Source organism: Entelurus aequoreus, linkage group LG19 (genome assembly GCF_033978785.1).
Source record: "Entelurus aequoreus isolate RoL-2023_Sb linkage group LG19, RoL_Eaeq_v1.1, whole genome shotgun sequence".
Lineage (NCBI taxonomy): Eukaryota > Metazoa > Chordata > Actinopteri > Syngnathiformes > Syngnathidae > Entelurus > Entelurus aequoreus.
The window spans coordinates 49,944,834-49,958,396 of NC_084749.1; the positions used below are offsets into that span (position 1 = coordinate 49,944,834).

Genomic DNA, 13,563 nt, shown 5'->3' on the forward strand with positions numbered 1-13,563 from the left:
GTGATCACGGCACCGCTAAAAATGGTTGGTCTGCGTTAGCACTTATAATAACAATATCACTAATACTTGTTTATATTTATAATAACAATACCACTAATACTTGTTTATATTTATAATAACAATATCACTAATATTTGTTAATATTTATAATAACAATATCACTAATACTTGTTAATATTTATAATAACAATATCACTAATACTTTTTATATTTATAATAACAATACCACTAATACTTCTTTATATTTATAATAACAATATCACTAATATTTGTTAATATTTATAATAATATCACTAATACTTGTTAATATTTATAATAACAATATCACTAATACTTGTTAATATTTATAATAACAATATCACTAATACTTGTTAATATTTATAATAACAATATCACTATTTGTTTATATTTATAATAACAATATCACCAAGACATTTATAACAATATCACTAATACTTGTTAATATTTATAATAACAATATCACTAATACTTGTTTATATTTATAATAACAATACCACTAATACTTGTTTATATTTATAATAACAATATCACTAATACTTGTTTATATTTATAATAACAATATCACTAATACTTGTTTATATTTATAATAACAATATCACTAATATTTGTTAATATTTATAATAACAATATCACTAATACTTGTTAATATTTATAATAACAATATCACTAATACTTGTTTATATTTATAATAACAATACCACTAATACTTGTTTATATTTATAATAACAATATCACTAATATTTGTTAATATTTATAATAACAATATCACTAATACTTGTTAATATTTATAATAACAATATCACTAATACTTGTTAATATTTATAATAACAATATCACTAATACTTGTTAATATTTATAATAACAATATCACTATTTGTTTATATTTATAATAACAATATCACCAAGACATTTATAACAATATCACTAATACTTGTTAATATTTATAATAACAATATCACTAATACTTGTTAATATTTATAATAACCATATCACTAATACTTGTTAATATTTATAATAACAATATCACTATTTGTTTATACTTATAATAATATCACCAAGACATAACAATATCACTAATACTTGTTAATATTTATAATAACAATTTCACTAATACTTGTTAATATTTATAATAACAATATCACTATTTGTTTATACTTATAAGAACAATATCACCAAGACATTTATAACAATATCACTAATACTTGTTAACATTTATAATAACAATATCACTATTTGTCAATATTTATAATAATAATATCACTATTACTTGTTAATATTTATAATAATATCACTAATACCTGTTAATATTTATAATAACAATATCACTAATATTTGTCAATATTTATAATAACAATATGACTAATACTTGTTAATATTTATAATAACAATATCACTAATATTTGTTAATATTTATAATAACAATATCACTAATACTTGTTTATATTTATAATAACAATATCACTAATACTTGTTTATATTTATAATAACAATATCACTAACACTTGTTTATATTTATGATAACAATATCACTAATATTTGTCAATATTTATAATAACCATATCACTAATACTTGTTAATATTTATAATAATAATATCACTAATACTTGTTAATATTTATTATAACAATATCACTAATATTTGTCAATATTTATAATAACAATATGACTAATACTTGTTAATATTTATAATAACAATATCACTAATATTTGTTAATATTTATAATAACAATATAACTAATACTTGTTAATATTTATAATAACAATATCACTAATACTTGTTTATATTTATAATAACAATATCACTAATACTTGTTTATATTTATGATAACAATGTCACTATTTGTCAATATTTATAATAACCATATCACTAATACTTGTTAATATTTATAATAACAATATCACTAATACTTGTTCATATTTATAATAACAATATCAATAACAATATCGCGAATACTTGTTAATATTTATAATAACAATATCACTAATACTTGGTAATATTTATAACAATATCACTAATATTTGTTAATATTTATAATAACAGTATCACTAATACTTGTTAATATTTATAATAACAATATCACTAATACTTGTTAATATTTATAATAACAATATGACTAATACTTGGTAATATTTATAACAACAATATCACTAATATTTGTTAATCTTTATAATAACAGTATCACTAATACTTGTTAATATTTATAATAACAACATCACTAACACTTGTTAATATTTATGACAATATCACTAATACTTGTAAATATTTATAATAACAATATCACTAATACTTGTCAATAATAAAGTCACCAAATGTAAATAAGAGTATTGCTGTTGTTTTTTAATGGTTATTTATTTGATTTTATGGGTAGAATATTGGAACTCCCAAGCGGACTTTTATTTAGGTATATTATTAATATTTAGAATGCATAAAAAACATAAATCCACCTGTCATGTCTTTCATAATGATTAGTAACGATAGGCAAAAATCCCCAAAAAGTGCAGATCCCCTTTAAGTGCAAAAATTATGACTAAAGTGGCGAAGCTGTATTTTTATTTAACTTTCATTTTATTGACAGGTTATTTATGAAACATATTGTTTAAGTTCCGTGCAGTCCAAATTGTACACATTTCTCAGTTACACACATTGAACGATTCATCGAAGCAACAAAATATGAATTTTCTCATCAAATTGATCCTTGCAGCCCTATAAATATTGAATATGACTAGAATCAAGAGTAAGATGACTAAATCAGAGTTAATATTTGAGTGGAAAAGTTGGGTCCCGAGGTCAAAGAGGTTTAGAACCCCAGGTTCTGGGCAGGCTTCATCGGTTGGCGTTCACACTTTCTATAGGACAGCTCTAGTCTGAGGGCCTGGTGCAGGACCCAAAGTATTTATCCTCTACAACAGTCTTTCTTAACCAGCTGCGGTCCGTCCGTATGTTGTAATGCAGTTTTCCACCACTTGTGGCAGTAATGACAAACAAACAGAAGGAGATGCAGCTCAGATAGGCTCCAGCACCCCCGCGACCTCGAAAGGGACAAGCGGTAGGAAATGGATGGATGGATGCGAGTTGAAAATGAAAGGAGTCATATGTAATAATTTCATGTCAAGTCATCATTAAATTAAATGTCAAAAGTCATTAAAAAATCATATTCCTTTTTCTGTCAAAAAATCAGGATTTTTTTGTGTCAACAAGTCGTGATTTTTTGTGTCAACAAATCTGGATTTTTTCCGTCAAAAAATCGGGATTTTTTCCGTCGAAAAATCGGGATTTTTTCTGGCGAAAAATCTGGATTTTTTCTGTCAAAAAATCGGGATTTTTTCCGTCAAAAAATCTGAATTTTTTCTGTCAAAAAATCTGGATTTTTCTGTCAAAAAATCTGGATTTTTTCTGTCAAAAAGTCAGGATTTTTTTTGTCAACAAATCGGGATTTTTTTTTGTCAACAAGTCGGTATTTTTTTCTGTCAACAAGTCGGTATTTTTTTCTGTCAACAAGTCGGGATTTTTTTCTGTCAACGAGTCGGGATTTTTTCTGTCAACGAATCGGGATTTTTTCTGTCAAAAAGTCGAATTTTTTTCTATCAACAAATCGGGATTTTTTTCCTGTCAAAAAGTCGAGATTTTTTTCTGTCAACAAATCTGGATTTTTTCTGTCAAGTCGGGATTTTTTTCTGTGAACAAGTCGGTATTTTTTTCTGTCAACAAGTCAGGATTTTTTTCTGTCAAAAAGTCAGGATTTTTTCTGTCAACAAATCGGGATTTTTTCTGTCAAAAAGTCGAAATTTTTTCTATCAACAAATCGGGATTTTTTTCCTGTCAAAAAGTCGAGATTTTTTTCTGTCAACAAATCGGGATTTTTTCTGTCAACAAAACAGGATTTTTTCTGCCAAACAATCTGTCAACGAGTAGGGATTTTTTTCTTCAACGAGTCGGGATTTTTTCTATCAACTATTAATAAATCATCTTCCTTTCCAATACCTTTACAACTGATAACAGTAGTTCATATGCTCATTTCAAAATTAGATTTACAGCCCCAAAATATTGTTATTGCTTTCATTTCGATGCCCCGCCCTCCACAGTTTGACCAATTAGAAAGTTTGTGAGCGTGTCACATCCTGGTTGCCATCTTGGTCTGGCTACTGCCACTGGTTAAGTTACTAAACATGTCAAACCTTAGTACATCTAAAAGTTACCATTCTCAACTTATTCATGACAAAGCCAGGAACAAAACCAGGATATTGCTCCCCTCACCTCCCAGGGGGGGATCAAGGGTGATGGGTCAAATGCAGAGAATAATTTTGCCACACCTAGTGTGTGTGTGACTATCATTGCTACTTGAACTTGAACCATTGCTTGCGTTGGTTGTAGTTGCTTTTAGTCTTGGTTTTCTGATAGTACTGACAATAACCATATGATTGCCTAGTCAGAGGCAGTGGAAGTTTGAAGTTCCTTGGAGTAGTCCAGTCCATCCAGCTGGATTCCACTGCGTATCTGGCAACCTCAGTCAGGGAGAGGGGGGGGGGGGGGACTACAGAAGTTTGAGCGTGGTTGCAGTACCATTTCTGACCACATTATTACATAAAGCTCCCATAGATCCACGCTGATGTCCGTGTCTCCTCTACTTAACAGCCATTAAAAGATTACAACCCTCCCGAATATATTACTCTATATACATACATTCACATATTATATTACTTTACCAAAAAAAACACATTTTTAAGGTGCTGCAACTTTTATTTTATTTTGTAGTAGTAGCGACTTCCTTGTGGTCAACTTCCTGTTTTCACTTGATGGAAGTGTGGGGCCAGTGCGCCTTTACACTGGAGTCTGATAAACCTTCATTACCTAGCCTTGATTAAAATGAAGAGTAAGGTTACTAATTCAGTGTTAATATTTGGGCCCCTCTGTAGTAGAAAAGTTGGGCCCCGAAGTCAAAAAGGTTAAGAACCCCTGCTGTAAAAGAGGGGACATGCCCAGACAAGGGTGGTTGGGGGATAACTACTTTGGATCCTGCACCAGGCTCTCAGGCTAAAGCTGTCCTATCTACGTCTGTGAGCAGGAACTGATGAGGCCTGCTGGTGTGAACAGTCCACCTGCGATCCATTCATTGAGCTAAGAATCCAAGGACGAGGATGTGAACATTCAAAACATCCTAAATGACAATACGGAGATTGTGTTTCACATGCACGGATCAAAGGTCAGGAAAGATTTCTGTCAAAATGTCAGGATTTTTTCTGTCAACAAGTCGGGATTTTTTCTGTCAAAAAGTCTGGATTTTTTTTGTTAAAAAATCTGGATTTTTTTCTGTCAAAAAATCGGGATTTTCTTCTGTCAACAAATCTGGATTTTTTTCTGTCAAAAAGTCTGGATTTTTTTCTGTCAAAAAATCGGGATTGTTTCTGTGAAAAAGTCAGGATTTTTCTTGTAGAAAAAATCAGGATTTTTTTCTGTCCAAAAAAATCGAGATTTATTTCTGTCAAAAATTCGGTATTTTTTCTGTCAACAAATCGGAATTTTTTTTGTCAGCAAGTCGGGATTTTTTCTGTCAAAAAGTCGGAATTTTTTCTGTCAACAAATTAGGATTTTTTTCTGTCAACAAATCATGATTTTTTTCTGTTAACAAGTCATGATTTTTTTCTGTCAACAAATCTGGATTTTTCTCTGTCAAAAAGTCTGGATTTTTTTCTGTCAACAAATCGGGATTTTTTCTGTCACAAAGTCTGGATTTTTTCTGTCAACAAATCTGGATTTTTTTCTGTCAACAAATCAGGATTTTTTTCTGTCAAAAAAATCAGGATTTTTTTCTGTCAAAAAATCGGGATTTTTTCCTGTCAACAAGTCGGGATTTTTTCTGTCAACGAGTCAGGATTTTTTCTGTCAACGAGTAGGGATTTTTTTCTGTCAACGAGTCGGGATTTTTTTCTGTCAACGAGTCGGGATTTTTTCCTTTCAACAAATCAGGATTTTTTCCGTCACAAAATTGGGATTTCTTCTGTCAAAAAGTCAGGATTTTTTCTGTCAACAAATCTGGATTTTTTTCTGTCAACAAGTCGGGATTTTTCTGTCAACAAATCGGGATTTTTTCTGTCAAGAAATCGGGATTTTTTTCTGTCAAGAAATCAGGATTTTTCTGTCAACAAATCAGGATTTTTTTCTGTCAACAAATCAGGATTTTTTTCCGTCAAAAAATCGGGATTTTTTTCTGTCAACGAGTCGGGATTTTTTCTGTCAACTAGTCTGGATTTTTTCTGTCAACGAGTAGGGATTTTTTTCTGTCAACGAGTCGGGATTTTTTTCTGTCAACAAATCGGGATTTTTTTCTGTCAACGAGTCGGGATTTTTTTCTGTCAACAAATCAGGATTTTTTCCGTCACAAAATTGGGATTTTTTCTGTCAAAAAATCGGGATTTTTTCTGTCAACAAATCGGGATTTTTTTCTGTCGGGATTTTTCTGTCAACAAATCGGGATTTTTTCTGTCAACAAATCTGGATTTTTTTCTGTCAACAAATCGGGATTTTTCTGTCAACAAATCGGGATTTTATTCTGTCAACAAATCTGGATTTTTTTCTGTCAACAAATCTGGATTTTTTTCTGTCAGCAAATTGGGATTTTTTCTGTCACCATGTCTGGATTTTTTCTGTCACAAAATCGGGATTTTTTCTGTCAAAATTATTTATTTTTTTTGTTACCAAGTCTGGATTTTTTCTGTCACAAAATCGGGATTTTTTCTGTCACAAAGTCTGGATTTTTTCTGTTAAAAAATCGGGATTTTTTCTGTCGAGAAATCGGGAATTTTTCTGTCAACAAATCGGATTTTTTCTGTCAACAAATCGGGATTTTTTCCGTCAAAAAAATTGGGGTTTTTTCTGTCAAAAAATCTGGATTTTTTCTGTCACAAAATCTGGATTTTTCCAGTCAAAAAATCTGGATTTTGTCTCTCAAAACGTCTATTTTTTTCTATCAAAAAAAATCGGGATTTTTTCTGTCAAAACGTCTATTTTTTCTGTCAAATTTGTATTTATTTTTTGTCACAAAGTCTGGATTTTTTTCTGTCAAAAACTCAGGATTTTTTTCTGTCAACAAATTGGGATTTTTTCTGTCAACAAGTCTGGATTTTTTCTGTCAACAAATCGGGATTTTTTTCCGTCAAAAAATCAGGATTTTTTCCGTCAAAAAAATTGGGATTTTTTCTGTCAAAAAATCTGTATTTTTCCGTAAAAAACATTGGGATTTTTTCTGTCAAAACGTCTATTTTTTCTGTCAAATTTTTATTTATTTTTTGTCACAAAGTCTGGATTTTTTTCTGTCAAAAACTCAGGATTTTTTTCTGTCAACAAATTGGGATTTTTTCTGTCATCCAGTCTGGATTTTTTCTGTCAACAAATCGGGATTTTTTTTCCGTCAAAAAAATCAGGATTTTTTCTGTCAAACATTGGGATTTTTTCTGTCAAAACGTGTATTTTTTCTGTCAAATTTTTATTTATTTTTTGTCACAAAGTATGGATTTTTTTCCGTCAAAAACTCAGGATTTTTTTTCTGTCAACAAATTGGGATTTTTTCTGTCAACAAGTCTGGATTTTTTCTGTCAACAAATCGGGATTTTTTTTCCGTCAAAAAATCAGGATTTTTTTTTTCAAACATTGGGATTTTTTCTGTCAAAAACTCTATTTTTTCTGTCAAATTTTTATTTATTTTTTGTCACAAAGTCTGGATTTTTTTCTGTCAAAAACTCAGGATTTTTTTCTGTCAACAAATTGGGATTTTTTCTGTCAACAAGTCTGGATTTTTTTCTGTCAACAAATCGGGATTTTTTTTCCGTCAAAAAATCAGGATTTTTTCTGTCAAAACATCTATTTTTTCTGTCAAATTTTTATTTATTTTTTGTCACAAAGTCTGGATTTTTTTCCGTCAAAAAATCAGGATTTTTTTCCGTCAAAAAATCAGGATTTTTTCTGTCAAACATTGGGATTTTTTCTGTCAAAACGTGTATTTTTTCTGTCAAATTTTTATTTATTTTTTGTCACAAAGTATGGATTTTTTTCCGTCAAAAACTCAGGATTTTTTTTCTGTCAACAAATTGGGATTTTTTCTGTCAACAAGTCTGGATTTTTTCTGTCAACAAATCGGGATTTTTTTTCCGTCAAAAAATCAGGATTTTTTTTTTCAAACATTGGGATTTTTTCTGTCAAAAACTCTATTTTTTCTGTCAAATTTTTATTTATTTTTTGTCACAAAGTCTGGATTTTTTTCTGTCAAAAACTCAGGATTTTTTTCTGTCAACAAATTGGGATTTTTTCTGTCAACAAGTCTGGATTTTTTTCTGTCAACAAATCGGGATTTTTTTTCCGTCAAAAAATCAGGATTTTTTCTGTCAAAACATCTATTTTTTCTGTCAAATTTTTATTTATTTTTTGTCACAAAGTCTGGATTTTTTTCCGTCAAAAAATCAGGATTTTTTTCCGTCAAAAAATCAGGATTTTTTCTGTCAAACATTGGGATTTTTTCTGTCAAAACGTGTATTTTTTCTGTCAAATTTTTATTTATTTTTTGTCACAAAGTATGGATTTTTTTCCGTCAAAAACTCAGGATTTTTTTTCTGTCAACAAATTGGGATTTTTTCTGTCAACAAGTCTGGATTTTTTCTGTCAACAAATCGGGATTTTTTTTCCGTCAAAAAATCAGGATTTTTTTTTTCAAACATTGGGATTTTTTCTGTCAAAAACTCTATTTTTTCTGTCAAATTTTTATTTATTTTTTGTCACAAAGTCTGGATTTTTTTCTGTCAAAAACTCAGGATTTTTTTCTGTCAACAAATTGGGATTTTTTCTGTCAACAAGTCTGGATTTTTTTCTGTCAACAAATCGGGATTTTTTTTCCGTCAAAAAATCAGGATTTTTTCTGTCAAAACATCTATTTTTTCTGTCAAATTTTTATTTATTTTTTGTCACAAAGTCTGGATTTTTTTCTGCCAAAAACTCAGGATTTTTTTCTGTCAACAAATTGGGATTTTTTCTGTCAACAAGTCTGGATTTTTTTCCGTCAAAAAATCAGGATTTTTTTCTGTCAAACATTGGGATTTTTTCTGTCAAAACGTGTATTTTTTCTGTCAAATTTTTATTTATTTTTTGTCACAAAGTCTGGATTTTTTTCTGTCAAAAACTCAGGATTTTTTTCTGTCAACAAATTGGGATTTTTTCTGTCAACAAGTCTGGATTTTTTTCTGTCAACAAATCGGGATTTTTTTCCGTCAAAAAATCAGGATTTTTTCTGTCAACAAAATTGGGATTTTTTCTGTCACAAAATCTGTATTTTTCCGTAAAAAACATTGGGATTTTTTCTGTCAAAACGTGTATTTTTTCTGTCAAATTTTTATTTATTTTTTGTCACAAAGTCTGGATTTTTTTCTGTCAAAAACTCAGGATTTTTTTCTGTCAACAAATTGGGATTTTTTTTGTCAACAAGTCTGGTTTTTTTCTGTCAACAAATCGGGATTTTTTTTCCATCAAAAATCAGGATATTTTCTGTCAAAAAAATTGGGATTTTTTCTGTCACAAAATCTGTATTTTTCCGTAAAAAACATTGGGATTTTTTCTGTCAAAAAAATCGGGATTTTTTCTGTCAAAAAGTCTGGATTTTTTCTGTGATCAGCATGTTGATACTTCATGAGACATTTGAATCCTTGTCTGGTCAGACGTGTATAGGGCAAAAGGAGAAGTGACTGAACGGTGATCTTGCACACAATTTCCCCCCGAACTCTGAAATGAGAATTTGTGAATGTCATAGTTGCGTTTGTCACTTTCTTAGAATGGTGGGCACAGATCAAGGCACAAACGATAAGGGAAGCACACTGCATTCACAGTCCAAGTCCACGGACAGCATGGTGGCCTCACTGGTTTGGAGAAGAGCCACAGTTTGAAATGGGCATTACTGAGCACAGCAGCACCCGGATCTTTAGCTCTTACTTCAAGCTGCCACTCATTTCCTGGTGTCACTTAAAAAATCCCACTCCCGAGCTAGCCTCAAGGTATCCCAGTTAGTCTTCTTGATACAAGGCTGGAATTCTCACCAATTTCAATGAAGGTGAGGGACAGCAAAGGACTTTGGGATTGTAAAAAAATGATGGCTTCTTGCCGCACCAAAACAAAACACGTACAGAGGAACCTCCATCTACGGACCCAATTTGGTTCTTCAACGTGGTTTGCAGACAGTGAAGCAGAGTTCCCCATAAGAATCAATGGAAACATGACTCCTTCTCTCCCTCGGTGTCCTCTCGTGAGGAGCAGCTCATGAGAGTGGATTTGACTTTTTCCAAATGTTTACTATTGCAGCAAAATGGTTGTTAAAGTTCAAGGTTTCTGTGATTTCTGGTCTTTTGTGAGGGCACTAAAGGGCGCATACAGAACAGTTCAGCTTGTCGTTGTTGTAGCTTGTTGATAAATAGAAAGTGAATCCTTCACCCACTTATGTTTGTTTGATATACAGTAGAGCACTGTTTGAAAGTATTAATCTCCACTAAACAACCCACTTTTGTCAAGACATTATTCATGTTTACATTGTTTCTTACGGAGAGATTTACTTCACTCTGGGAACTTTTCCATTTATGAACCCTGTCCAGGAACCAATGAAGTTTGTAAATAAGTCATGGGGCTTTAGAATCTCCATCACTGACTAGACATACACTATATTGCCAGAAGTATTTGGCCACCCATCCAAATGATCAGAATCAGGTGTTCTAATCACTTGGCCCGGCCACAGGTGGAGTAGGAATTATGGTGTGGGGTTGTTTTTCAGGAGTTGGGCTTGGCCCCTTAGTTCCAGTGAAAGGAACTTTGAATGCTCCAGGATACCAAAACATTTTGGACAATTTCATTCTCCCAACCTTGTGGGAACAGTTTGGAGCGGGCCCCTTCCTCTTCCAACATGACTGTGCACAAAGCAAGGGGATGAACTTGACTGGCCTGCACAGAGTCCTGACCTGAACCCGATAGAACACCTTTGGGATGAATTAGAACGGAGACTGAGAGCCAGGCCTTCTCCACCAACATCAGTGTGTGACCTCACCAATGCACTTTTGGAAGAATGGTGGAAAATTGCTATAAAGACACCCCGCAACCTTGTGGACAGCCTTCCCAGAAGAGTTGAAGCTGTAATAGCTGCAAAAGGTCATATTGAATGGGATGGCACTTCAAGTTCATATGTGAGTCAAGGCAGGTGGTCAAATACTTTTGGCAATATAGTGTATTTTGCACCAGCAGGCACTGCTGAGGTGCCTTTGAGCAAAAGGTGACTCCAGTGTACTTCAGGCCTATGTTTATATGTAATGATGCGTCATTTAGTGAAGGATACGACTGAGTGCGGACAACAATGACGTGGTGGTGCTGAGTATCTCTGACCACCCGGAATCCAAACACAGGTTCAACATTTTCAAATTGAATGGACAAACCACGCTGCTAGCCACAACTGTTTTGGACAAACCACCAGGACGTTGATTGACGGAGCGGACAAAACAAGACGGAAGTGCAATGCTACTATCTTCAAGGACGGGCCTCAGTTGGAACGCGAATGTTATTTAAAAAACAGGTGGAGAAAATAGGGGAGGGAAGAGGATAAGTTGGTGGTGTGTGTGGGCCGGCTAAGGAGCTCCTTCACTTGTGCAACAAAAGAACAGAGCATTTGTTTTGGACACATGACAGTTCCACCTTCACTCCCAGGAGAGGCCCTGCTGGAACTCGCTAGAAGTCAGCAAACTCCTTCGCACACTTTTCTGTCTGCGAGACACGAATGTCCTCCTCTTCGTAGTCGTCAAAGTTGCTTGTGTCTCCCGGTCCTCTGCACTTGGGTAAGAAGGGGGCTTCAACCTAAGAGTACAGTTTAAAAATGACTGTCAATTCCTTTCAATTTTTCCCTGCGCTTTGAACCCTGCGTTTCGTAAAACGGGGCGGCAATTTTATGGATTTTTCTTCCCTGACGGACCGTAATGCCAGCATAGTTTTTATGAAACACATGCAAAACCCTGAATTGGTGTGGTATTGTTTGCTTTGGAGCCATCTTGTGGACGAGTTCGCTCACTGCAGGTGTTGCCGGGTTAATGTCAAAAGTGTTTCCTGTTGTTTCAAGCTTTAAATCGGAAGTAGAAGTGCCGTTTCCAATCCAATCCAATCCACTTTATTTATATAGCACATTTAAACAACAAAAATGTTTTCAAAGTGCTGCACAAAAATATTAAAAACAAGATTCAAATAATATCCTTTGCTCCACCAATGACTGAATGAAAACAAAATAAATAAATATAAAAACAATATAAAAATAAATTGGGATTTAATCCGTCTGGATTTTTTCTGTCAACAAATCAGGATTTTTTCTGTCAAAAAATCAGGATTTTTTCTGTCAAAAAATCAGGATTTTTTCTGTCAAAAAATCGCGATTTTTTTTCTGTCAAAAAATCGGGCTTTTTTTCTGTCAAAAAGTCGGGATTTTTTCTGTCAAAAAGTCGTGATTTTTTCTGTCAACAAATCTGGATTTTTTTCTGTCAATAAATATGGATTTTTTCTGTCTACAAATCGGGATTTTTTTCTGTCAACAAATCTGGATTTTTTTTCTGTCAAAAAATTGGGATTTTTTTCTGTCAAAAAATCTGGATTTTTTCTGTCAAAAAATTGGGATTTAATCCGTCAAAAAAAATCTGGATTTTTTCTGTCAAAAAAAAATCGGGATTTTTTATGTCCAAAAAAATTTTGTTTTTTTTGTTTTGTTTTTTTCTGTCAACAAATCAGGATTTTTTCTGTCAAAAAATCAGGATTTTTTCTGTCAAAAAATCGGGATTTTTTTTCTGTCAAAAAATCGGGCTTTTTTTCTGTCAAAAAGTCGGGATTTTTTCTGTCAAAAAGTTGTGATTTTTTCTGTCAACAAATCTGGATTTTTTTCTGTCTACAAATCGGGATTTTTTTCTGTCTACAAATCGGGATTTTTTTCTGTCAAAAAATCTGGATTTTTTTTCTGTCAAAAAATTGGGATTTTTTCTGTCAACAAATCTGGATTTTTTTCTGTCAAAAAATTGGGATTTAATCTGTCAAAAAAAATCGGAATTTTTTCTATCAAAAAAAAATCGGGATTTTTTATGTCCAAAAAAATTTTGTTTTTTTTGTTTTGTTTTTTTCTGTCAACAAATCTGGATTTTTTTCTGTCAACAAATCTGGATTTTTTCTGTCTACAAATCGGGATTTTTTTCTGTTAACAAATCTGGATTTCATTCTGTCAAAAAATTGGGATTTTTTCTGTCAAAAAATCAGGATTTTTTCTGTCAAAAAAATCAGGATTTTTTCTGTCAAAAAATCGGTATTTTTTCGGTCAAAAAATTGGGATTTAATCTGTCAAAAAATCTGGATTTTTTCTGTCAAAAAAAATCGGGATTTTTTATGTCCAAAAAAATCGGGATTCTTCTATGTCCAAAAAAATCTCAATTTTTTCTGTCAAAAAGTCGAGATTTTTTCTGTGATCAGCACATTGATACTTCATGGGACCTTTGAATCCTAGTCTGG

General features: G+C 31.9%; 1 protein-coding gene across 1 annotated transcript in view; it reads right to left on the reverse strand.

Annotated features, from left to right (window-relative positions):
• Positions 1 to 2,488: 2,488 nt before the first annotated feature.
• LOC133635431 (cAMP-dependent protein kinase catalytic subunit beta-like) overlaps positions 2,489 to 13,563 on the reverse strand; it is a 45,746-nt gene continuing 34,671 nt past the window's right edge. The window contains exon 10 of the mRNA XM_062028629.1: positions 2,489 to 11,883. Coding sequence (XP_061884613.1) covers positions 11,758 to 11,883 — 126 coding nt within the window. The 3' untranslated portion in view covers positions 2,489 to 11,757. The remainder of the gene's footprint in view (positions 11,884 to 13,563) is intronic.